Source organism: Bos indicus, chromosome 21, assembly GCF_029378745.1.
Source record: "Bos indicus isolate NIAB-ARS_2022 breed Sahiwal x Tharparkar chromosome 21, NIAB-ARS_B.indTharparkar_mat_pri_1.0, whole genome shotgun sequence".
NCBI lineage: Eukaryota > Metazoa > Chordata > Mammalia > Artiodactyla > Bovidae > Bos > Bos indicus.
Window position 1 is genome coordinate 5806134 of NC_091780.1, and position 26717 is coordinate 5832850.

At 51.6% G+C, this 26717-nt stretch overlaps 1 protein-coding gene across 6 annotated transcripts in view; it reads right to left on the reverse strand.

Moving 5' to 3' along the window:
• Positions 1-26717, reverse strand: part of LRRK1 (leucine rich repeat kinase 1) — a 134953-nt gene that overhangs the window by 18539 nt on the left and 89697 nt on the right. For all 6 annotated transcript variants that reach the window (XM_070775003.1, XM_019983734.2, XM_070775000.1 and 3 more), the window contains 15 exons: positions 26038-26150; positions 24954-25030; positions 19612-19741; positions 18368-18480; positions 17785-17999; positions 15037-15201; positions 14360-14532; positions 13599-13719; positions 13058-13217; positions 12385-12661; positions 9091-9262; positions 6407-6570; positions 5266-5405; positions 3780-4029; positions 1215-1381 (listed from right to left, as the gene is read on the reverse strand). In XM_070775003.1, the coding sequence (XP_070631104.1) occupies positions 1215-1381; positions 3780-4029; positions 5266-5405; positions 6407-6570; positions 9091-9262; positions 12385-12661; positions 13058-13217; positions 13599-13719; positions 14360-14532; positions 15037-15201; positions 17785-17999; positions 18368-18480; positions 19612-19741; positions 24954-25030; positions 26038-26150 (2437 nt within the window). The remainder of the gene's footprint in view (positions 1-1214; positions 1382-3779; positions 4030-5265; positions 5406-6406; positions 6571-9090; positions 9263-12384; positions 12662-13057; positions 13218-13598; positions 13720-14359; positions 14533-15036; positions 15202-17784; positions 18000-18367; positions 18481-19611; positions 19742-24953; positions 25031-26037; positions 26151-26717) is intronic.

Below are 26717 nucleotides of genomic sequence, written 5' to 3' on the forward strand. Positions count from 1 at the left end.
GGTAAGTCAGGACGTTTGCTGGGCAAGCCTCTCCTCTTTGTCTTCCATTGTGGAGTTTTCCTGGCTGTTCTTGGGTGTTTGTCATTTCATATGCATTTTCTTTTTCTTTCAATTTTAATTTATTTATTTGGCCCTGCTGCACGGCACACAGGATCTTAGTTCCCTGGCTGGGGATCGAACCCCTGCCCCCTACAGTGGAAACACAAAGTCTTAACCACTGGACCACTAGCAAAGTTCCCATATGAATTTTAGAATTAGTCAGATTTCTCTCTCTTTCTCTCTCTGCCTCTATCTCTCACACACACTGCTGGAATTTAGATGAGAACTAAATTGAGTGATATCTATTAATTATTTCTCAATATCTTGTGGCTTAATGGCTGCCACGGAAGGCATTGTCTAATGGGTCATTGTTGCCAAATTTGATGTTGAGCTCACATCTAGCAACTGTATCAAACTCTTGCTGGCTCTGACACTTGTTAATAGTCTCTTAGATTTCCATTCTCTTCCCACGTCTACAGTTTTGCCTCTTCCTTTCTAATCTGGTTCTTCACATTGTTCCACGATTCTAATTTTCTACCAAGGGTGTAAATTCCTTCTGTGATCATGACGATAACCATGCTAAGCCAGGGGCCAAGAGAAATGCAACCCCAGTGGCTGGAAGGTAGAAGGCCCCCACGTGCTCGCCTTTGATGGGCATTAGGTGGTGGCAGGTGGCTCTGGAGCACCTCTGAGCTGCACACAGTCAGTGGACAAGGGCGGGAGGGGAGGGGGTGAGGGAAAAGCTACCCACGATGGCTCCCCAATCCATTCATCTGGACTGGGATTGAGACTTAGCCACTATCCTTCCCTTGGTAACTGCATGGGGGGCGGGGTGAGTCCCCAGGGTGAGGGGTCCACTTGAGGTCTGCCTGTGTGCCCATCATGTGGGCACTGTGCTCGACATGCAACGGATAGAAATTGTAAGGCTGGCCCATGCTCTTGGGGGCTCATGTCAGACAAGAAAGTCACCTCCGAAAGCAATTTCTAGGCCGTGCTCCTCCTGATCCTCAGTCCTGGCCCACATCTCACCAGGCAGAAAGCAGGACCACCCCTGGGGCCCACACTGGCATCATCCCCATCTTCCGCTGCCTGTGTGGCCTCGGGCATCTGAGGTGGTACAGGTTTGGACTGAGGGAAGACAGGTCTGAAAAGAAACAACCCAGGGCCCTGTTTACCTGCAGGGGCATTTGCATAGTTCTTGAATTTCTTGATCTGGAATCGCTTCACAGCCACAGGCTGGCCTTGGTACCTGGCCCGGTAGATGACGGTGCCACTCCCACCTTGGCCCAGGACAGCGCTCTCATCCTCGCTGTGCTCCAGCTTGCTGTTGTCCAAGAAGAGTCTGCCAGAAACACCGTGTGTGTGTACTGGGGGTCAGAACAGACCTCCCTCCTGCCCCATGTTCCCCCAGAGATGCCCACCAAAGTTAGAGGCGGGTCCTGGGCTGGGTGGGTGGAAGAATGTGCTTGGCTATCAGTTCCCACTGAGCAAAGTCAGGGTTCAAAGCCACCTGGTGGGGGGTCAGACAGATTTGGGATAAATGCCAGCTCTGGGTAGGTCACTTAGCCTCAACAAGCCTTGGTCTCCTCTGGAAAGTGGATTCATAACAGGAATGGTCTCAGAGGTGTGAATGTTGACTGGTATAGGATGGAGCTTCCAAAGGTGGTGGACACAGAAAAAGAATTCCTGTGGACCTTTTCCTCCAGAAGGAAAATGCTTTGAGAGCTAGTATCTATTGGAAATTGCATATATTTATTGCTAGGTTAGCTGTCTCATTTCTTACTAGTAAGCCAGTGATTGGCCATGTAGAGCTTCTGGTCAGTGTGTCTAGTGTCCTGACAACTGATGGCTGGGATTTCACCCAAAGGCAGGGATTTAGACCTTCCCACCTGTTTGTATGTTATAATCCTAGGTCAAAGGGAGACTTCTGTTGGAAGTACTGCAAGTCACTCCTGGGAGGGACGGAAGGTGGATGGGGGAGGGAGGAGGGGAGGGTGGCAGGCGAGCACCCGAATGTCCTCCCATCTCAGGGTCCCCCCGGCCCTGCAGAGGTCCCCAGGTCTTTCTCCTCAGCTACCTCCACCAGGTGCCTCCACCGGACCTCTCCTGACCGAACAGACTGACCCCTTCTGCCCCTCATCACCATGCAGTCTTGCGCACGCCTTCCAGGAAGAGACTGTGCAGCAGCTGAATCTCTGCAGAGCCTGACCACATCGCACTCCAGGCAGATGCAACTGTACTCGCGGCGGACCCGCAGCTGAGGAGGAACCGGGCTATTCTCCAAATGCCCACCCCAAAACACCTGCTCAGGAAGTGTGGCCCTTGGGAGCCTCCTGAGACAGGGAACAGTGGGAATGCTGGAGATCCCTCAGGGCCTTCTGTCAGGACTCCTGAACAGGGACACAGGACGAGGCTCTGTGGAGCCAGACTCTCCCTGCCTGCACCTGCCCAAACTCCCAGCTGGGGAGCGTGATGCTTTGAGGTCCTGGTGGGACATCAGCCAAAGTTTCCAGAAAGTCTCTGCTGGATTGTGAACCCTGTTCAGATTCTTGGGTTTTTCAACTCCCAGCCAAGTACTTTGGTTTAAGAACCATGCTACAGCTTGTAATTAGATCCAAACCAACAGGAACAACCAACCTGGCTTTCCAGATTCCACACAGTAGATTCCAGAGTCCAGATTCAGTGGGGGCATAAAACATAAAAAGGTTCAGCAAATAAATAAAAACACTAAAATTTGGGGCTGTTTAATTGGGCACCCCATCATGAAATTTGATTCATACATATATAAAACTCTGTATGTGGTCTCTGAGAAGTGATGACCCCCATGTTAAAGATCTAGGAATAAAAGGAAGTTATTTCGCAGAAGAGTAGTATTTAATTTTCATTTCCACCAATGAGGTAACTGGGGAATATGAAAAAGAACCATGGGGGAATTTCTCCAATGTAGGAAGTGATTTCTTAGTTTAATAGACTCATCCAGAAGCATGTTTTGGAGCCACAGTTCTGCAGTATCAGAGTATTCTACATCCATTTTCTGGGGTCAGGGAAACAATTTGGAAAAAATGATGATACAAATATTCTTACACCCCCAAGTTTAATTTTCTTTAAAGAAATCAGATAAAGCAATTCTTTGAATAAGAAAACAATTCCAAAACACTCCAAAAACACTGCTAACCAACAAGGTCAAATTCTTTCCAGGGAGACCAAATCATGGCTTCTGGTTTCCATGACTACTTGGATTCTGTGATGGTTTCCTATAGGACGGGACCACAAAGTGTTCTCTCTTTTCTCCAGCATTATCTCCCCAGTTATTATCTTAGATTAGTATAGATAGACTCATCTTTAGGGATAGATTCAGGGGATCTAAATGCTCAGCACCAGAGCAGCAGTAAGGAGTCATCATTTGCCAAGAAAGGAAAAGGAGGTGGTAGGTCTGGGAGTGCTTCCTTCTTGGACACCAATGAATCTTTGTCTTCTATTCCTTGATCTGGCGGCAAAGTAGGAGTCAGAGAAGAGGGTCAGCTCAACAGGAAAGAGTGCCAGCTAACGTAAGGGTGAGATGGGGTGGGGCCCCCAAGGTGACTTTGCCCTCCAAGTGGTCTGCCTGCTGGCTGGGCCTGTGTGCCTCACAGACAGAGAGTGACAGCCTGGCTCCCTTTAGGCAGCCTAGGCCAGGAACCTAGATGCCACCCGGGGCTGGATGGGAAGCAGTAGGTCTATGTGTCAGCATGGAGGCCTACCTGGCTGGGAAGTCGGTCATGAACAGCTCGGGGACCAGTTCCTGGAGAGGCACCAGGAGGTCAGGGTGCCTGGGGCAGGAGATGAAGTCCCGCTCAATGGCTGTCAGCACGCAGTCCTCCATGTCGAAGTACTGCACGTCCTCTGACCTCTCGCTGGGGTTGCTGTGCTGAGCCCAGGAGGCCTCGCAGACAGGGCAGGGCACATACTGCTCCATCAGTGGGGTCCCGTCACTTTCCGTGGCCGTCAGGGCTAAACAGGGACAGAGTGGGCATCAGCTCACCCGAAGGCAGCTGCAAGCGGGCCCCTGACAAGCACCTACACCCCCGGCTGGGTGGGCCTTTCACAAGAGAGGGGTCTGCCTTCCCTGGCCTGAACCCCCAGGAGAGGCTGAAATGTGACTGTCACACTCTGGTTCCTTTTTGGAGGGCACTATCCTCAATCCTAAAAGACACTTGCAGGGAGGGGCCAGGGATGCCCTGGACAGTCGCCAAGGGTGCAGACCCTGAGCTAGCTGGCCGAGGAGGTGCTGAGAGTCTGGGGATCCCTGTGCAGGACACTGCAGGCCGGGTCTGAGCTACGCCACACTCAAATGACTAAAATTACCTTCTCGTAGGCCCCTATCAATGCCTTTTCTCCTTGTAGGTCACCTTTCCCGTCAACACGCAAAGGACACCAGACCCTGGTGTCCAGAGCATGCCCAGCCCTGTCTCTTGTTTGCTCTGATGCTCTCCTGGGCAGCCAGCTCAGGAGGCCAGAGGACTGGACTGGCAGGCCAGAGGGGGTGCTCAGATCTTAGACCCACTCTCCGCTCTCTCGGTCTCTAGCCTTCCAGCGCTCACAGGGAAGAAGTGGCCTGGTTTTGCTCAAACGGCCTCCTCCGTGCGGGATACCCCGCAGTGGATTTGTCTCCAGTTCAGTAACAAAACAAACAGAGGACCTCAATGGCTCTACTTCAAAAAGTATTTTCTTTGGGTGGACTGTCAGTGAAGAAACTGATCAAAGGGGCTGGAAAGGGCTGCGTGGGTGGCTGATCACTGCTGGGACTTGGGGGTTTGGGGTAGGCATGGAAGGAGAATGGGGGCTCTTGGCAGGTGTTTGTGGAAGCTTCCCTCCCACCCCTGCGCAAGGGCGGTTTCGGGCTCCCCTCTGGATTTCAGCAGCTTTGTCCTTACCACGTAAACAAGACCATGTGAGGCGCCTATTGAAGGTCCTCCTAGACCACATGTGGTACCTGGGGCATTCTTCCTACACACTGGGCGCCAGGGCACAAGTACTGCCTCCAGGGCCCCATCTCAGCCATGGCGCCCCCGGCTATGCCTGCAGCTGGACCCCCAGGGCTCAGAGCTCCACCAGAGGGCTGCTAGGACCCCTCTGGTTTCCTAGGGCTGAATCCCAGCGGGATTTCTGTTCTCCAAATGGGCTCCACCCCAATTTATAAAGAAATACTACCATGAGCCAAGGCCTGGTTCAAGAACGCTTTCTTACCGGGAAACCACTGATCGATCAAGGAATTGACATGGTCTGTGATAAAAGCCATTGCCGAGAAGTCCCTTATTTCTGATTGGCACATGATTTTTATTCCTCCGCTTTTTTTCTTTTTCCAGTTCACATCCGAGGATTCTACACTGCAACCCAGAAACCAAAAGAGGTTCATTGCAATTGGCTGTGAAGGGCCCTGGGATAAGCTCTCTGCCTCCAGGGTGAGGGTACAACTCCCAGGAGACTGCTCCCCTGGGGGTGGGGAGGTCCTGAGTCCGTGTACTTGTGTGTATGGCCCTGCCTTGTCCCCCTGCTGCCCCCAAATGGTGAGGTGGACACGAGGATCTTGCCGTAAGGGGTGCTCAGGCTGAGCTCTGAGCCTTCGATGTGACCCTGGGAAAGGGTTTCCCATCTGAGCCACAGGGCTTTCGTCCATCAAGTGATGACTGTGCGCTTTAAGTGCGACTGTTACCTGAAAGCCCCAGGCACCAAGCATGGCCCAGACCAAGCCCTCACAATATTCACTTTCCCCTCTCCCCCTCTCTTCTCACAGAGCTGACAAATATTTTGAAAAACTCAAAGTATGAAATAATCCTGTGTATATCAAATTAAATCTGATTAAAAATCAGTTATTAACCTGTTGAGCCAACTTTTTCTCTCCCTCTTTCTCTTCCCCACCACCAAAAAAAAAGAAAAAAAAAGAGCACAGGAAAAATGTACTGTTAGGTATCACGAGATGTGGTCTGGGGAACAGTGTCTTCCCCTGGGGCGCACTCTCTTAGGACGAGGCGGAGGTGCACAGGACAGCTGCGAGGCCCTAAGGAGCCCCCTCAGTGACCGGGGTGCTGGGTGCTCTGACCCTGAGCTCGGGGGCCGCCCACTGCCCTCCCGCCGGGCTCGGTCCCCACACCCTCCCTGGCCTTTCCTGTCCTGTCAGGAGAGAGGAGGAGGTATGAGGAAACGGGGACCCTCTCAGACATTTGCTAGCGGGGGCCCTTTCTACTTCCAGCAAGCTTCTGTGTATATACGCTGCCCTTGAGAACGGGGCTCTGCACGCCAAGCGGACAGGCGTCCAGTGGCGGCTCCTCTGGGGGCCATTCCCAGCACGCCATGGAGGCCTAGTCAGGTGAGCCCCTCATGCACCTACCTGAGGTAGCCCCCATCAAAAGTGACCAGGAGCCCCTCCTGCCAATAGATGGTCTGGTTCCTTTTCACTCTGAATGTGCTGCAACGATTTCTCTGGTTTCCTGTAAAACTATAAATGGTGACTTTCCTGTGCCTGCTCTTAGTATTCTTCCTGTTTTCAAACAGCTGAAAGAGAAAAGACCCTGCTTGAGTATTCTGGGCTCCGTGCTGGCCCTGGGCAGAGCTGTGAGGAGGCCCGTCTGGCCCCGTCTGGACAAAGGACACCGCCCGTCTTCCCGTCCCCCGCCCTCCACATCCTCATCTTGCTGCCAAACGAAATGCTGCATCATCTAAAGGAGTCTCTAGGATACTCTGGGAACACATTTTCCCTAAAACACAGAAAACAGGTCTTTCTTTTCCCTCCCTGATTTTATAAGCAAAAGATTACCTTAGAAAATGTGGAAAATACAGAGAAATATGAGAGAAAATAAAATACCAGTTTAACACACAGGTCATGAAAATTTTGGTATATCTTATTCTAGGTTTTTTCCTATCTATCTGTAATGTTTATAAAACAGCTGAGGCCATATTTTGTAACTTTGCATTTATAAATTTCTAATTGTGTGTACTTTTAAAAACTTTGCTTTTCCTGTCTGATTAGAAACTCATAAAATTCATTTTTCTAAATCTCAATATTTTATTAAGTAATTTGTTGAGTCATTCTCTTCTTTGGACTTTTAGATTGGTTCCAGTCTTTTGCTATTACGGATAAGCCAAATGAACATGAAAAAACCACAGAGCTTTCTCTGATTTCAAATGACTGCTATAGTTCAGATTTATAGCTGTAGGATTACTGGGTCAAAGGGCTTGAACGTCTTCAGGCTCTGGATTCCTAGTGACGAATCGCTTCCAGGGTGACTAAGCTGTACATCCACTCACCATGACGTGCGAACTTCCCTGACTGCTGGGCTGGCTGTCAGCTCTCTGCTAGTTTGATAGGTGAAAAGTAGTATATTTTCCATGCTTGAATCTGCATACCTTTGATGACTTCTGAGACTGAATTCCAGCAAAGCTTCTTTTCCTAATTCTGAGTGAGGGATGCTGCTTTGAAGGGCCCTCACCCGGCCAGCCACTGAGCACCCTTAGGAGCTCAGGCCTCACACGACGCCGAGCTTGGCGGGGGGTGGCGGGGTGTGTGACCTCCCACTTAGAACACGGCAGGAAGCAGAGTTCAAAGGGAGGGAGGGTGACAGCGGGAACACTGGGAGAGCCGGCCCTGCGCCCACTCCTTCCCCTGTCAGCACACCCAACTGGGTTGCTAACAAGCCTCTTTCTTGCTAACACAATCTGTGAGAGGTTTTGGTACTTTCAGGCTCTTGCATTTACTTTTGAACATTTCAGTAAAATGGGAAGATCAAAGACTATCTCTATTTAATAGGCAGGAAGTTTAATTCCATAAGGGCCTTATAACTCGAACATGTCAAAGGCAAACTCACACTGAGTTTACTGACCATTTTTCAACAATTCTGGCTTATGTCAGGGGTTCTCACAAGGTGAAGTAGGTTGGAATTCTCTGGAAGGCTGAGAAACAGAGCCCTGAGTTCTATACTGGTGCTTCTAATGCAGGGGGTTTGGAGCAGGCTTGAGGGCTACCCTAAGAGCTCAGTTGCTAAAGAATCCACCTGGTTCAATTCCTGGGTCGGGAAGATCTGCTGGAGAAGGTAAAGGCTACCCAGTCCAGTATTCCTGGGCTTTCCTTGTGGCTCAGTTGGTAAAGAATCCACCTGCCATGTGGGAAACCTGGGTTCAATCCCTGGATTGAGAAGATCCCCTGGAGAAGGGAAAGGCTACCCACTCCAGTATTCTTGCCTGGAGAATTCCATGGACAGAGTAGCCTCATGACTGAGTGACTTTCAGTATAGATTCACTTTGAGAATCTGTACTTCTAACAAATTCCCAAGTGAGGCTGATTCTGCTGGCCCAGGAACCCCACTTTGAGAACTACTGCTCTAGCCAACTGCCACTTCTATATTATTGCCCTGCATGAAATGAATATTGACTGATAGCCAAGCCCTCCTCCAACAACCCTGGTGAACCCACAGAAAAGAACTCCTTCCATTAGGTGTTTACTCCTCCCAGACCAAGTTAAAGCTCTATGCCAGTGGTTCTCAAGCTTGACTGGACAGCGAAATCAACCACCTGGAGAGCTTTAAAAAATATGATCCCTGTGTGCCACACCCACAGATTCTGACTTGTTGGTCTGTGCCTATTAAGAGATCCCCAGGGGAGTTCAGTCACAGCCTGAATGGCAAAACCATGATTCTCCCGGCGTCACCCCTGAGCAGCAGCATACTCAAGGTCAGTGTCTGGATAAGCAGATTGTGAGTCCCGGTCCACAGCCACGGAGCCAGGGAATGTGGACGTCGGTAAGACTGAAACCACTGCTCCTCATGGGATAGTCTGCCCAAGCCAACTGGGTGCTGATTTGGCATTCACAGAATGACTCGCGTGGGTCTGTGGCCCACAGGATAGGAGGCAGCCGTGCTGTACCAGGGTCCGGACCCTAAGCCAGCAGTTCTGCTGCAGGAAAGGTCTTCAGTCAGGCTCCTCCAGCAAAGGGTATCTCCCTCCCCCGACTCCCACCAGAGCATGGCCGCAGGTGCTTGGCCTGCAAGCAAATAGTGCTCTATGCAGAAAACACAATACCTGGAGGTCCATCTCAGCCAAGCTGATCAGCATCCGGGCTATAAACCGCTGCCAGAAGCCAACCGGGACGAAGCTCATCTTAAACACTCTCTGAATGGTGTTGGCTGTGGGGTGCCGCATGCCGTGGGTGTCCAGGCCCGGTTTGGATGGAAGGAGATGTGGCAGGAGATAGCTGAAACACCAAAGGGGGCTGGTGAACTGGGGCCTGAGCTCTGCTGTGGGGCTCTGACCCCTGCAGACAGCCTGGCCTGGGGCGGGATCTGCTGAAACAGCTCAGGTTGCCGGATGCCTTCCTCCCAGGGCCTTTGGAACCATTTTTAGAAAGAGGGGGTAGTTTATATGGTAAGCATAAATACTCCAAGAGAAAACGAAGATAGGCATAGCGAATCAGTTTGTTGAAGTCTCTAAGATAGAGACTAGAACATGGCGAGGGAAGACGTGAAAACATCTGTGGTCATAAACACAGACACAACAAATCACAGTTGGTTCTCTGTAAACCGGGTTGCGATTGGGGAGTCACTTAAAATTAACTTCGATGGTGAAGGAAAAACAAATACAGCTGCACAGTTCCAAGCACAAGATATCGGGGTCAGAGAAACGTCTTTGGCTTTAGAAGCTACTTATTGTTCTTGGCCAGTTGAGACAACACAATTACCTTGACATTTCTAATGAGGCTCTTTGTGCAAAAGAATGATGTTTTATAAGAGCACTCTTACTCATCACAGTGTCAGTGAGCTGTTCACGACTGTGATCATTTGCAATGAGGTGAAACGAGGGAGGTCCCTCCAATAATTCCCTGAAAACCAGCATCTTCTGTGTGTGCTGGAGGAGCTAAGGTAGCCTTGGGCAGAGCCTTGGGTGTGTCCTTAAAGCCTTGCCTTCAGTTCTCCTAATCCTCTAAAATTCCATCAGTTTAGGTCCTATAAAATGTCTTTAGGACTTTCTGAAAGGAATCCCTGAAAATACTGTAGGAGGAAAATTCAAAGACAGCCTGGGGGTGGAGTACCCAGGGTGTCTTCAGCACACGGCCCTATCCCATTGCCATTTTGCTTCCTTGATGGCGGAAGAATGGGGATGCCAGCCTTGCAGGGTTAGAGGACAGACAGTGGCTGTGTAGGTGAGGTCCAAGGGGACAGATGGTGAGGTCCAAGGGGGACAGATGGTGAGGTTTCGGTCCTTTGCAGCCATTATAGGTCTTGGCCCAAAGGACCTTGTCAACGACCCCAGCTGGAATGCCTCTGTCCATAGCCAGGAATTCTCTGGCACATGCCTTTCAGTTCTGAGAAGTCCTTCTTTATCTCTCTGACCTCAAACAGGAGGCCGTTGTCAGCGCCCAGTGAGATCTAGCCTGCTTCTTCTGCCTACGTCATGTTCAGCTTGGGTGCATGGGACCCCCTCCTTGGCTGTGCCCTGGGACTTCCCGATTCTTTCTATGTGGCCGGTGTGCCCTGAGGGAGGGGGCACGCTCTGTACCCAGGTGCCCCAGCATGCGGCACACACAGCAGGTGTTCAATATTTTTGAAGGTACAGATGACTTAAAAGTCAGCATGGCAAGTTAAGAGGTTTAAACTGATGGGCAAAGGAAGCCCCTCTCAACGTGAGCAGAGCCCTGGGCGAAACCACTGGCACTGGCTTGAGAGCAACCGCTAACAGGGCAGGGCTGCCAAAGGTGTGGGCTTGGGGAACTAAGAGGGGAGTTCTTCATGTGCCTGCCGACTAGAAAGCCACAAAGACCTGGGCACTGCATGGGGTTTGCACTACGGCGGAGCCAGTCCATGATACATCCCTGAGGCTGTCTCAGCAGTTGGGCCGGAGCCTTCCCCAAGTGCTGAGAGCCAGTGCATCCCTGCCTGGAAGAAGCACAAAAACTCTGAAGTGTAGAGAGAGGTTTAGAAACCTTGGAAGGTTTTCCCAGGGACTGCAGGTTGAAAGCCATGCTCTAAAAGGAGCAGCAAATGCCTTTGTTTTTGTTGATCATATAAAAGCTTATGGTGCAAACAGCTGAAACTCCTTGTCTCTGGGGTACAAGGGACCCATTATATCTACACTTAGAGGTAGATATAATGCTCAGACACTCCTGACTTTAGATGGAACTAGACACCACTGACTATGAGTACTTAACGCAAAGATAGTAACAATAACAGCACTGATAATCCTTGATGTCCTGGAAGCTCAAAGGTGCAAGAGATAACGTTTCATAGTTTATATGTACTCTCTGATTTAATCCTCACATTGACTATAATACTAGTAGGTGATTGTATTATTTCTATTTTACATATGAGGAAAAAAAGAGGCAGTTGCTTTTACAGAGTGAGAGTATTTCCGCATTCCTCTAACCTGTTGATAAAATAATCACAAAACTGTCAAATTCCGCCAATGCTGTAAACTCACAGGCTGCTTTACCAAGGGCCAAAGTCAAGGACACACCCTGGCCAGGATGTGAGGGGTCATGTGGATTCTGAATTCCTCTTTAGGGTTTCTCTTTTTAGGACTCACTCTTGGTCCCCGTGGGGCTAAAGCAGGAAGGACTGAGGCCCCTCCCACAGTCATTAGACCAAGTGGAAATGTGGGTGGGAGCTCAGGCAGAGATGGCCTAGAGTTGGCTCCCAAGAGACCCAGTTGGTGCTGATGGAATTGTTCGGCTGGCCACACAGGGGCCAGGCCAGCCCCCTGAGAGTCCAGAGGGTGTTCCCCTGGAGCTCTGGGGTTAAGGGGCCGGTGGTGCTGTGTTCCAAGACAGACATCAAAAGGGTCTGGAGATTTGGCATCCTGGCTACTGCCTCATGGTCAACATCAGCATCAGACCCAGGAAACGGCTGAAACTGAAGTAGAGAAAGGAGGCTCTGAGAACAAAGCCAGAGCTTTGTTAGATTGAACCCACATGCCCCTCGAGTCCTTGCCCTCCCTGCATTTTGAAACTGGGCTAGATGGTTAGCATGCACACTTCGTGAAGCCCGTGCCAACCAGCAGCAGCTGAAGGTCCTCAGCCCTGATCAACCAATCAACCGCCCAAAGCATGAACTCCCCAAAGCTACTTTTAAGGCCACTGCCATGCTTACATGTTTTCCTACGCCTTTCCAATAAATGGGTTTCTTTGAACCCTCTGAACAGAGACACCCAAGGCACAGGGAGAAGCAGCCAGCCGGGACCGGCTGAGCCCGACCACCCTGCCCCAGCCCAGGCAGGCAGCTCCTGTGAGGTCCCATCCTTGGAAACCTTGTCAGGCCACCAGGGGCCCCGGCCTTAATTCCCTCCTGCGGGGAACAGCCGGCTCGGCCCAGTCTGTCGCCTCACCTGTCATTGGCGACGGGCAGGGCGATCTCAAATTTGGCCAGGAACTGGAAGTACTGCTCTTCTGTCTGCTTCGTGAAGCCCGTACCAACCAGCAGCAGCCGAAGGTCCTCGGCTCTGATCACCCCATTCTTGGCCACTGACCGAGAGCCCTTGATGTTGAAGATCCTCTGCAGACACTCGGAAAGCCAGATGGGGTCGAGGAAGTAGAGGTTCCTCAGGCCGTGGCTGGTGTCCGGGAAGTGCAGCAGGGAGCCCGTCTCAATGAGGAAGCTGATGGCTGCCCGGGGAGGAGAGGAGAGGGCAGTGTCAAACAAAGGGCAGAAGGGGCTCTGGGTGACCTCCTCCTAGGGCGGCCAGGCCACAGATTCTTCTTAGGAAGCTCCCAACACATGGGGCCCTTTGCAGCAGTCAGCTACCTCCTCACAGGTTCTCAAGAGGCCAACGTACTGACCTCCATAATTCATGCATTCCATCTGTGCAAATCTGCATACACGTTAAAATGGATTTGCCACCCCAAATCGATAGCTGAAGTCTTTGCCGTCATTTGAAAACACACGCAGAGCAATGAAAAGTCTGGGTGCCCCTCCCCAGGACCCCGCCCATGGCTGTGCCTGCTGGCACCCAGCTGAGCCCTTGCGGCCCGCCCGCCCGGCCCACCCTCGCTGCTGCCCACCAGACTGCAGGTCCTCGTAGTCCTGGATGTCACTGCAGGGCATCTGGTCCACCAGCTGCTCTAGCTGCCGGTCTGTCAGGTACTGCACATCGTCACTCAGGCTGCGGTGCTGCTTCTCTGCTAGCACAGCCTCCTGGAGGCTCAAGTAGCTCCTGGGGATCTGGGGCGGGAGGGCAAGGCTGGGCCCTCGGGGCTTGGGGCCGCCCGCCCGCCTCCTGAAGACCGGGCAGGTGGGCTGTCTCTGCCACGGCCCCCCACCTCTAGAAACCGCTCACAGAGGGGCCTCAGGGCCTGATCCACAGCGTGCACAGCAATGTGCCTCAGGGCAGGGGGGAGAGGGAGGTGCAGACCCCCTGACAGGCAGAGAGCGGGCCCTTCTGGCTTCCAGGGGGTGAGGGGAACCCACCAGCCTCCTGCTTCCTGGGAATGAGGGGTACCCACTAGCTTCCTGGGAATGAGGCATACCCACCAGCTTCCCTGCTTCCTGGGGATGAGGGGAACCCACCAGCTTCCCCACTTCCAGGGGATGAGAGGTACTTACCAGCCTCCCTGCAAGTCGCTGACAGCCGATGGTGCTGCCCACGTCCTTCATGTTGCACGTGACCTGGAAAATGAGCTGCCGCAGCCCTTCCTGACCTTCCAAGCTCTTACAGGAGAGTTCGCTGTGGGTACAAAAACGAAGCGTGCACACTCACCAGACCCCCCTCTCTGATCAGCACGGCAGGGTCTCTGTTTTCCCAAAGGTTCCATCCCAAATACCGGCAAGTTGAGAAAGCTCATGACAGACAGACACAGAGACATACTGAGGCCTGACGCGGTGCAGGGCACGGAGCTGGGGGACCATGGTGTGGCGCCTCAGTCTTTCCAGTGTGCCCATGTCACCCCTCCGCGGCACCCTTGCCCATCCCAGCCCTCAAGACCACTCGGACCCAACAGGCGGCCCAGGGCCACGCCTGGGGGCTGTTGTTGCTCAGAGACCAACAGTGTGCTGGGTGGTGTGTGAGCTCCTGTTTGCTGGTGCCACTGGGGCCGCGCACACAGTGCTGAGCGTGGCGGTGGGGAGACCCAGACGGGAAGTTCAGACAGCGTCTCCAGGCCCTGGCCTGCAGGTCCTCGGGCAGCGCCTCATCTTGCTCAGGCTGAAGCTGCCACACTTCACCCTGGACGGGGCTCCAGAGGATCAAAGCCCCCCTTCGGGAGCCCCCTGTGGGCAGAGCAGCTGTCTCTGGAGAGACGGACAGCGAGGGGCGGGCAGCCACAGCCCCGAGAGGCTGGGTGCACAGGATGCCGTGGGACACTCACTGCAGGTGTTTACACGTGATGTCCGGGAAGCCGGTGGCCCTGGACCCAGAGGGCGAGCGGCAGAGGGCCAGCACGTAGGCGCGCAGAGTGGCGATCCTCTCCACGCGGAATTTGGTTTCAATTAAGTCCAGATGTGTTCCCACCACCAGCACCACAGCATTTGGGGCCTTGGCCTGCAAGAGAGAGTCTGGGCTGAGGATGGGAACAGTCCCCTGGGCGGTGGGTGTGTCAACCCCGGACGCCCACAACCCTCAGCCGGCGCCCCTGAACTCCTCTCTGTAAACTTCGAGGGCCTGCTGCACGCCAGGGGTGTGTGAGGGCCCTCGACTCTTCCCTGGGGTCTCTACCTCTGATTCCTTCAGACCGCACCCCACCTCCTGGCCCACATCAACTTTCCACTGCAGGAGGAGAGCCCTGTTCCCCTCCTGGGTCCAAGATGCGGGGCTCTTACACCGAAGGAAGCAGCAAAGGACAAGGGCACCATCAACCATGTAGCGGAGGAGGGACAGAAGGCTGCGTTTCACGGCGATCTGTGATCCTAGGGCCTCCGTGACAGTGCAGCTAAGCGCACCCTGGGTCTCCCTACCCGTCTTCTGTGCCCCACCCCACCCCTGAGAAGTGCTTGGGCACCTGCGACGTCCTGAGGACTGAAGGCTGGAGGGCGGGGGCCCCCTCACCTCGATGTTGAGCAGCCAGAACTGAAGGCTGGCCACGGCCTCCTCCCCCAGAGCCAGGTTCCAGACCACCACGTACAGGGCCTTGTCCGTGAAGAAGCACTGGTTGACCGTGGCCATGCTGGCGGGGCCGCCGATGTCCCAGACGGTGAACTCCACAGACTCAACCTACTTGAGCAACAGGGCAGCGACAGGGAGACACTTTAGCAACCAGGGCGTTAGCCAGTCCCTCTGAGAGAACTGATCCCTCAGCACGTCGCACACGGGGGTCTGGAAAAGGCGCAGCTGCAGAAAATCACCGCCCACTCTACTGTGTGTCTCAGTGACCAGCCGTCTGAGGGACAGAAGGGGGTCCAGCAGCAGGGACAGAGGTGGGCTCTGGGGGGTTCTATCTCCTGCTGCGGGAGCAGTGGGGGATGGACGGCTGGCTCCCTCGGGCGGGGGCATCTGTGGAGCACAGGAGGGTGCTGTCTGTATCCGTCTGAGGTGCGGGAGGTGAGGGGACGCCTGTCAGAGGAGCCTGAGGCTTCTGGCAGCAATCATAGCAAGACTGACGCTCCGTCTGAGCGCGGGCAAGGCCACGCAGACGCACCGGCCAGAGGGCGGTGGCACAGGGCCCTGACGGAGCACGCTAACAGGTCAGCTGCGGGGCTTCGGGGGAAGGCTGTGTGAACAGAGGTTTCTGTATAGCGCTATGAGGTCAGAGTCTGGCCCGAGCTGCGCTTCTTGGTGGCAAAGAATCATTCCCACCATGATGCAGGTTGGCCTCCAAAACAGCGTGCTGACCGGCTTTTTCGGTAAAAAAGATGAAAATGGACAGCTGTTCTAAGCTGGCTTAAGGCCCGGCCACACAGAGAGTTACAGAACTGAGCATTCACAAGATCAGGTGGTTGTCCTTCACTGAAAAGGGTAGGCGGAAACGTGAATGATGGCAGAAAGGAAGTGGTGGGGGGCGGGGGGCGGTCACTCCTCAAACCTCAAGACAGCTATTTGCTGAAGAACAGCTGGAAAAAAGCGACACAGAATAACAGCTCAAAAAAGTAGGAGAGAATCCAGAGATTCTGGTTACTTTCAAAAACCTTTGGACATGCGTTACCTAGGTTCACTTCTGGGGTTTTCTTGGGAAGGGGGACGTGCTGGTGTTAATTATTCCGCTGTTCCGGCCCTAGTGGGAAGATCTCCACTCTCCAGAGAACTAGTTTCCGAGTCCGTATCAACATTCACCCACCTCACTACAACTGACTCAGATTCATTCCTTTTTATGGGCTAAGTAATAGTCCATTGTGTATATGTGTCACAAGTTCTTTATCCATTCATCTGCTGACGGACATCTAGGTTGCATCCATGCCCTGGCTATTGTAAACAGTGCTGCAGTGAACTTTGGGGTATATGTATCTTTTTGAATGGTGGTTTCCTCAGGGTATAGGCCCAGTAGTGGGATTGCTGGGATGGGCTTCCCTCATGGCTCAGCTGGTAAAGAATCCACCTGCAATGTGGAAGACCTGGGCTCGATCCCTGGGTTGGGAAGATCCCCTAGAGAAGGGAAAGTATTTTGGCCTGGAGAATTCCATGGACTGTATGGTCCATAGGGTCTCAAAGAGTTGGATACGACTTAGCGACCTTCATTTTCACTTTTCATGGTAGTTTTATTGCTAGATTTTTGGGGACTTTCCATAACACAAGGAGCCCAACTTGGTATTCTGTGTGACCTAGAGGGGTGGTGGAGGGAGGCTCAAGTGGGAGAGGAGATATATATATATATATATATACACACACACACAAACACAGTTATGACTGATTGACATATGGCAGAAACCAAAACATTGTAAAGCAATTATCTTCCAATGAAAGAGATTTTTTAAGTTATAAAAAAATAGACATTCAGCTTAAATGCCTAATGACTCAAATTGGATTTCCTTGACTTGCGAAGTGATTTTGTATGAAAGACTCTGCAACAAAATTGGTTTCCAGGCCATGGGGAACATCACGCAGCCTCTGGCCTCAAGGCTGCTGAGTTTATTTTCCACAAATAAACTCTTTGTGTCTGTGTCCCTGTGTGGCCACGTGTATACCATAAACACAGCAACAGGTAAGGGAGGCATCACTGGCACGTGCCCATCCCTTGGGCTGGGATAAAACAGGCTCCCTTCTCTGATTCAAGTGTAAGACAATTCTTGCTTTCATCTGTCTCATACTGAATGGAAAACAGGATGATTAACAGGTTCATTGAAGGACTCATTTAAAATAGGGTTTAGAAACTGGACTTTTCAGAACTTGGGGTGAAAGCAGGTGTCAAGGAGGACAGGGCCTTTGTTCCGGGGCTGCCTTCTCGGCCTTCCTGCTAGGGGTAGGTACTGGTGTGTCTCACTTCTATAGTGGTAGTTCATTCTCCACCATGGGGAAGGGCCCTGTCCCAGGCTGTCTGAATCACAGTCCTTGGGGTTAGAGCTGATGAGGCCTGGGCACTGTGATCTTTAAAAGCTCATCAAAGAAGTCTAACTGTCAGCCAGGCCTGGAACCACTGGCCTGGAACCTCAGCTCAGCTATAAGAGAAAAAATACAAGGACATTTAAGAGATGATTCACTGTCCTTGGCAGGAGCTGGTTTGAAACAGTACATGACGACTCTTGCAAATATCCTGGGACTCAGACACTGGGCAGAGAAAGTCCTGGGCTCTCTGGAGAGGAGGAAGCAGGGGCCCTGAGCGCACCCTCCCTCCCACAGGGACTCTGCACGCCAATCATCCTTGACCTTGGCTCTCGAGCCAGCCGGCCTCTGCAGCTCCCACTTGGTGGTCCTGATGGTGGCCTCGCTGTGTACCACCTGGGGGGCCCTCCCCGTCTGTAAGATCTCCAGGAGGGTGGACTTGCCCTGACGCGGCGGACCCACGATGATCATCTTCATCTGCTTGCACTTCTCTGCTTTCCGCAGCTGAGCACGCAGGTAAGACAGCATTGCTTTGGGGCCTGTGCAAAACCACAGCGGGGCAAAGGAGATGCTGCTGCTGACACAGAGCAGGGAACACACTCACAGTTCTTGAGAAACAAAGTCCTGAATGAAGGAGCACCTTCTGTGTATTCTAATGGGATGAACTGAGAAGACTTTTGGGTCTATGGAGAGAAGGTGTGATACAATTCACCCCAAAAGTGAAATCTAAAAGTCAGGGACCTAAAGACAGCATCCTAGTTCTGGAGAACTTGGCAGCATCTTCCCAAATGTGGGAGCTGGATGGAGGCTCCACGGGTCCCCAGGAGTGTCTACTCCAGGTCCTTAGCAGCTAGACTTGAGCATCTTTCCCTGGGAGGCGGGGCTTGTGATGCTGAGGAAGCCCTACCTTCTTTTCTGATCTCTGCAGGCACGTTGACGATATTCAGGTCTTCAATGTCCAACTGCCAGAGGTTCCCCAGCTGCCCCAGCTCAGGAGGGAGCTCTCGGAGGCTAGGATTGCTGAGGGCATAAACACACCATGGGAGCACACACACACCACAGGAGAACACACATACACACCATGGGAGAACACACACCACAGGAGAACACACACACACACCACGGGAGAACACGCACACACACCGCAGGAGAACACACGCACACACTGCGGGAGAACACACGCACACACTGCGGGAGAACACGCACACACACCGCAGGAGAACACACGCACACACCGCAGGAGAACACACGCACACACCGTGGGAGAACATGCGCACGCACCACGGGAGAACACACGCACACACCGCGGGAGAACACGCGCACACACACCGCAGGAGAACACGCACACAGCAGCCTGTCAGCCTCCAGGGCCTGTGGGGGCCACTGACAATCTGTACCCCAAACCAAATATCTTGGGCCCTGATTTCAAGTGTTTCATTTAAATACTAATTCCAAAGACTTTCCAAGTGGCACCAGTGGTAAAGAACCTGCCTGCCAATGCAGGAGATGCAAGAAACGCAGGTTCAATCCCTGGGTTGGGAAGATCCCCTGGAGCAGGAAAAGGCAAGCCACTCCAGTATTCTCGCCTAGAAAATTCCATGGACAGAGGAACCTGGCAGGCAACAGTCCATGGAGCTGCAAAGAATCAGACTGTGCAACTGAACACGCATGCTTTTCCAAAGCCTTTTCCCCTGGGAAGCCAGTGCTACAATGGCAGCTCTGTCTTCTGCAAATCCCCATGGGTTAGAACAGGGTCCCTCCCCCAACTTCCCCATCTCTTCAATTAATTACACTGTCATAAAGATGATCGCTACCTCTTTGAGACAAGGCAACGTAGCCTGAATTATTTTGCACACTGTCTGAATCCTTCAGCACTATTGGGCAGTAGGTACTCAGTGAATGAAAGGATGGATGATTGAGCCGCTCTTCCCATTACAAATGAGTGAAATAGCAAGGAAGACGTCCTTGCACAGCCACCCCTACCTCCCCCTCCCCTACCTCTTGGACTAAGTCGGGCTCTGAAAATCCAACTGCTGCTTCTTGGTATGTAGATAGTGTCTCCCTGGCTCCTGTGTCCTTGGATGGTTCACACAAGGACATTCTGCTTCCTGGGCTGAAGGGCCGGTGCAGCGGCACTGGCTGTGTACTTACTTCCCCAAGTAGAGTTCTGATAAGCTCTTCAGTAGGCAAACTGAGGGCGGGACTGCATCCAGGTGGTTGTCGTTCAGACAGAGGACTTCCAAAGACTCACTTAGGAAGGCGGGAAATTCAAGTACACACGCTGCAAAGAAATGGCGAAGCAGACTGTACATTGGAAGAGAATTCTGGGCCATGACAGCATGGAGGCCAGGTGGGTGCATGCACTGGTATAACCTCTAGAGGGTATCTTGACAAATCTATCAGAATGAGGTGCTCATCTCACCAACCCAGGGATTCCAACTCTAGGAAATGGTCCTACGGACATCCTAGCATGTGTGGCAAAGATGTGAGAACAAGGACGCTCAGTGGCACAGTTTGCAGTAACAAAGGTAGAAGACAGCTTGTATGTCCACCCACAAGGAGTTGGTTAAATGAATAATGGGATTCTATACAATTATTACAAAGCACGGGGTGGGTCTACATGTATAGGTATGAGGAGATACACAAGAGATACTGGTAAATCAAAAAAGCAAGGTGTGGAAGCAGATATCCAGAAGCCTAAATTTGTGTACCATAAAAAGTGTACAGACATGTGAAAAAGCAGCCCCCCATGCACTTAGATATGTTATATGCATGTGTGCATAATTATGCACGCTATATGATGCTATGTGCATGTGTACACAACACACATGCCTACATGCTTACTTTTGTTACATGAAGTTATGTGCATGCACATGTTATATACATGCACACATATACCACACACATTAATATGTATACATGTTACATGTTATCACCATGTGTATATACACTACAAATACATACATTACATATGTGTTACAGTGCATGTCAGACACAAATGCAATTGCTACCACAGACACGTTAAGTTCCGTAGTTCTCTCTGGAGAAGATCACTGGTGTAACTGAGCAGGACCCTATGGGGCTTTCCCAGAATAGCCCACCCCAACCCCACGTCCTCTGCTCGCCTCTTGTCTGTAGAAAAACTGGGGCCTTCTAGGCTTCCCCAGCTCAAAAGAGTACTTTTCATCAGAGAAGTTGAGAAAGTACAGAAACAAAGGAAAACAGCCAAGCAAGCCAAAATAATAATAATTCATCCATTAAACAAAGTCAAGGAGCTTTAGTTCCTCCTCAAGGGCTATAGAGAATATTCTGAGTCATGAATATTTCAAGCTGTTTTGCAGTCTGAGACCTCCGGCAGGTGGAAGCAGTTAACTGCGTGCTGTAGACAAGCACGTAGACCCCAGACTGGTCGGAACCACAAAGTGGATGCTGACTCCCGACGGCCTCACCACCAATCAGTCAGGTGAATGTCCGTGAGCTGCTCCCACCCCCCGCAATCCCCCTCCCTCGCCCTGTCTTTAGAAACCTTTCCCTGAGAACCTTTGGGGAGTTCAAGCCCATGAGCACTAGCTGCCTGGACAGCTTGCTTGCCTAGACAGGCACCTGCAAGAAACGCTGCACTTGCCTTCGCCACGACCCGGCGTCGCTACGTGGTCTTTGCTGGACACGGGTGAGTGGACCCGAGTTCAGTTTGGTAACACTGGAAGACTGACCATTCACTCCACACCCTTGGGTGCAGTTCAGAAATTCTGTTTACCGTATATTAATGCATTTATTACTTTAATTGAAAAAAAGCCAGTTAACTGAAAAATAATAATGTGGACTTGGTTTTTATGCTTCCAAGGAACAAGTCAACTCTCTAGTACATTTAAGTGATTTCAGTAATTATGCTGGTTTTGAGGTTCCTATTAAAATTACAGCAAATTTGCTGTTTCTACCGCACCAGAGTGTATGAGTTGAGAAAGAACGTGGGGAAAGCTTGGAAACTGATAGGAATCAGAGGGTCGGATTGCAACAGAATCTCTGAAGCGCCTTCTCCTCTCTCCTGAGGCAGGGAGAATGGGGGCAGGTGAGCACCCCCTTGAGGGTCCCTTTCAGCTCAAATTCAAGATAAAACAACTGCCTCAAAGCCCTCTCAGCCAGGTCTCAGCCAGGTCTCTGCCAGACACACAAGATAGAGAAGCTGGAATTCTTTTGTGGGGCTGAAACGATGCCTCTGCCCTGGATCACAGCTCCTCCCTTAACTCTGGCTTTTCTCCACACATGTAGACGCAGTCTCAATGGTAACAGGGTAACCTGGCATCAGAGAATGTTCTGGGAGAGACGATAACAGAATACTGATATTGGCGCCTGGATAGTTTGCCCAGCTAATACCACATGAATGGGATTCAACACAGTGGCCCCTACAGAAATAAATGTGCAACAGACTCCTAAGGACAGCTTTGTTCTTAATCCTTGTTCTATAAGAAAAATGTTCAAAAAGTGTTGATTTTTTTTAAATGAACAAGAATGATCAACTTCACCCTGCCCTAATTTGCATGAAAAAAAAAAAAAAACCATCAAGAAAGACCCACTTTCTTCCCAGAGAACACGTTCTAAACACATGGCCTCTGCAGTTTCCATATTTAGTTTCACCTTGGTGTTTAAGAAGCCTCTTTAAGAAACAGACAGATGGAATAGGGACTTGTCCTCTAAACAGAGACAACACCTGTCACAGACCTCTTGGCCCAGAATGGAAACTCTGAAAACCGGGCTGGGCAGAGAGCACAGCTCGAGGTATTTATGAACTGTAATTACTTATTCAAACGTTATTTATGACTCAGCTGGTCTGAATTTTACTGCAAAAATGGCCATCCAAATTATTTTTGGACAAGACCACTGCGCCAATGTGACTACTTGAATGTACATAAATCTACTTGGAGTTTTCTATCCATCTTCAAACAAGTAAAGATGATGCCTTACCCCAGGTCAACAGCCCGAGAGAACAACCCTCCTAGGAAAAGCATCTCTCCCTTTCTCCCAGGCACGGGCCTCAACTCTCCAGATAAAATCACAAAATCACAGGGCTCTTGTTGCGTGCGGACAGCACAGCGCCCCCACCCCTGCCAGGGAGCCTCCCAAGGGCTGGGTCCTCCCCAGCTCCAGCCACGCCCCTACTGGCCACCGCAGGGCCACTTTTCAGGGCATGGTGCGTGTTTCTGCCCCGCTGGGCCCCGTGCGCCTCTGGTCTTGCACTCTGGTGGTTTCATGAAAAAGCGGCTGGTCCCCGGGGAGTGCTGGTCCACCTCCTGAGGCACCGGCACGGTCTGCGTTTCTGGACTAGAGACACCCTCCTAGTCCACTCCAACTCCCGAGGCTTGGCCTGCCTCAGTGGGAGTGCAGCTGAGGTCCACCAGCAGCCCTTCTCCTGCCTGTCAGCCTGTTTGGGTTCCATGAGACAAAAAATGCTTGCTTTTCCTTCCTTCCAAGTGAAATCCTCAGGTCTGGACTCAATTTCCAAAGTCCTAAGGCTCTTTGTTTTGAAAAGGATCAGTTATGAAATTCCAAATTGCATTTCCCTAGTAGCGAGGTTCGAGGCCTTTCTGTTTCTTCCTGGGCCATCTGGACTTCCTTTCCTGTGAACTGTTTATATCCATTGCCCAGTTTCTGCCTATTGGGTTGACTTTAAAAAAAAAAGTCAATTTGTAAGCTGTCTTTGTATATTAGGGACTTAAGCCAGTTTATGTTGCAACAATTTTTGTTGCAAATATTTCCTCTCGGTCTGTTTGCATTATGCCTTTGCTTACGATGCCTTTTATTGAACAAAGTTTTCCCATTTTTTTACAATGCTAAAGATTTTGCTTTTTAAAAAATTACTCTTGGATTTCCATCTGCCTACACTCAAATTATATATTTATGCTCTTAAATGTTATTTTCTTTTTTCTTTTATGCTTCAAGCTGCATGGAGCTTATCTCCATCTGCATGGAGATATTTGTAACTGATGTAAGGTGGGCACCTCATGCTGTGTTTTCCCTTCTTTCAGCTGGACAAGCAGTTATATAAGCACTATTTATTAAAACAATAAAACATTCTTTTGCCCACTGAATTGAAATGCCACTTGTGTCATACTAAATTTCTATTTTTGGACTCTTCTCTGTTTCACTATGATACATTCTTTTTTCAATCATATATAATCAGCAAAAAAGGGCAACAAGTAGGTCGACTGTTTAGTTCACCTCCTGTAAATGTGTCTTGGCCTCTGTGGCATTCTTATTCCCACCTGACACCACCTACACTTAAAAAGCAGTTGTCAAGATAGATCAATCAAGCTGAAGAAAAAAGTTACATTACGCCTAAAATAACCTAAATATTGGTTCCATTGGATAGTATCCACAGGGATATATCTGTGAGTGTTGACGGCTTTAGAACTCCTGACTTTCAGATTAAAAAAGAGGGCTGGTGACTGAACGAGAGGGACAGTCCACACCTCTCGCTGTACCCTACAGAAATCAAGAACTAAAAGAACTATGTTCCTAGAAACGTTCTCTGCGGAACTGGCCTTGTCATGTGGCCGGTCCCAACCCTCTAGAAAAGGTTCTGTTTCTGATGAGTCTGGAGGAAGACCTTGAGCTCCTCTAGAGCCTCAGTGTAGCTAGGACAGCCTGCAGGACCCAGGACCGTGGTGTTTCCACGGGCGCCTCACAGGAAGCCGTGGTGTGGAGGCAGGAGAGCAATGCCCCCAGGCCCAGGGCCGACACTCACGGCGCTGGCCTGGCTCTCCCGCTCAGCAGCCCCTGCCCACATCAGTTACCCCTGTGCTCAGACTGAATCGGGTCCCTCACATCCGTGAGTGGGGGCCCTGACCCCCAGCGCAATGGCATTAGGAGACGAAGTCTTTGGAAGGTGACCAAGTTTAGATGAGCTCATGAGGGTGGCCCCACAATGGTGTTACTGTCCTTATAAGAAGAGACATCGGTGGGCTCTCTCTGCCATAGGAGGACAGAGCAAGAAGGCAGCTGTCTGTAGGCCAGAAAGAGAGCCTTCACCAGAAACTCACTGTGCACCCTGACCTTGGACTTCCAGCCTCCAAAACCGAGAGAAAATCTATTTCCGTTGGTTAAGCCACCCAGTCAGTGGTGCTGTGCTATGGAAGCCTGAATTAAAGACACTCCGGAGGCTCAGTTTCCTCATTGGCAAGATGGAAAGTCACAACCCACGTCATGCTGTGATGGTTACAGAGAGACTGACACATGCAAGGTATCTAAGGCAGTTCTCACACAGCAGGCCATCCACACGCAGGAGCTGCTAGACTTACTGGGCTGCAAACAGGAAAGCGGGGTGTGGGACACAGATTGGCCATCTGGGTGACACGAGCCACGGGCACAGTCAGGAGCCCGGATCAAGCACAGGCGTCTCTGGCATTCCACCGGGCACTGCAGGCGAGAGCCCACTGGAGCCGTCTCCCTGCAGGGCTCCCCCCAGCCCTCTCACCTCCCGGCCGCAACACACACACCTGCCTCCGTCCCCGAACGCTGGCGGCCTCTGGTGGTGAAAAAGGAAATGCGCTTTGTTTTAAGGACGTCTTCATTTCTGTAGGGGGGAGAAACATCCAGGTTTGAGGAAAGCACGGCAAAGACATTTCTTCTTGGGCTGTGACTATGCAATGGCACGCAGAAAGAAGGGAGAAAATACCCCCAGAAGGGTGCTGGGGCCCCTGCAGCCGATGTGCAAGCGTGGACAGCCACTGTCTGCTAACTGCACCAGCTGTGCTCACAAGTCTTTTGGGGAAAAAAAAAAAAAAAAAGCAGAGAAGACAACGTAATGCCAGCAGGACTGGTGGTTTCCACTCCTGAGCTTTTCCGTCTCAGGCAGGGCAAGCCTGGCAGGAAGGCCCGCTCCAGGGGCTGCTGCTTTTCTCTGCACTGGGGGAGCTCTCTCAGAGGGGTGAGTCCCACTGAGATGCCGCAGTGGTGGCCCTCAGCCAGTGAACAAGGAAGCTGGGCTTCCTAAGGAGACCTTGGAGGGTACGTTTTATTCAGTCTACACATACTGGCTAGTGACTGGCAAAAACTTTTGAACAGAAGGACAACTGAGGCTGATACAGGGAGAGTCTCCAGGAGTCTTTAAATATTGGCAACTGTAGGGTACTGTGCTGGGCTGAATGGTGTCCCACCCATTCTCATGTTGAAGTCCTAACCCCCAGCATCTGAGAATGTGAGGTATTTGGAGACACGGCCTTTAAGTAGGTTGTCCAGTTAAGATGAGGTCATGAACGTGGGCCTGGATCCAGTCTGCCTGGTGTCCTTACAAGAAGAGGCGATCAGGACACAGACGGCACGGGGGAGACTGCGTCGACACAGGGTCCGCTGTCTGCGTGCCGAGGAGAGGCCCCGGGAGACACCGGCCCTGCTGCTACATCCCTCTCAGGCTTCCAGCTTCCGGAACTGGGGGAGGATCCACGCCTATTGTTTCAGCTGCCTGGTCAACAGACTTTGTCATGGCCGTTCAGCGAGCCCGCAGGGATGCCATCCCACGGGTCTGTGACTGGGCTCACACACACATCTGAGAGCTCACCGGGGACAGAGACCCCTGCTTACTTGCCAAAGTGATTTCTGGAGAGATCCAGGGTTTTGAGCTGTCTGCAGGTCCACTTCTCTTGAGGTGGGAGTGCCACCAGCTGGTTTCCCTGTAACTTCAAGAACATGAGGGCCTACGGCAGAGGGAGAGAGGGCAAAGGTGATGTAGACACCACAGGGGTGGAGGAACAGAAGGGAAACCAAACGGCTATAACCAATTCACTCTCACAGGGATTCCAACAGTGAGAGGCCTCACAGAGTCTTCAGACTCCTGACATCATAGCAGAAAGGGCAAATGGGACAGTTAATAGATCCTTCCCTTCAGATCAAGGTGAGGCAATTATTCCAGAATGAAAGGAATGAATTGACACTTCTTAAGAGTGACAATTACTTGTGGACCCATCCTGGGTATAGCAAAAGTCTGAGGCCCTGGAGGCCACAGTGCCAGGGCAGGAAGGGTGGGCAGAGCATGATGGCTCCCTGGGCTGGCCCAGGTGACACCCTGGACAGGGGTCGGGTAGCGGCAGCAACACTGAGGGTGACCCGCCCGGGTCACGGAACCTCTGCCAGCTTGACACGGACTCCTCTGGGGTGATGGAGAGTTCCCCACCCAGGCCTGGCTCTGCGCACCAAGTGGTGACTAGGACTCACGCTCTGCTTTCAGAGGCTCCCACTGGGCACCAAGTGGTGACTAGGACCCA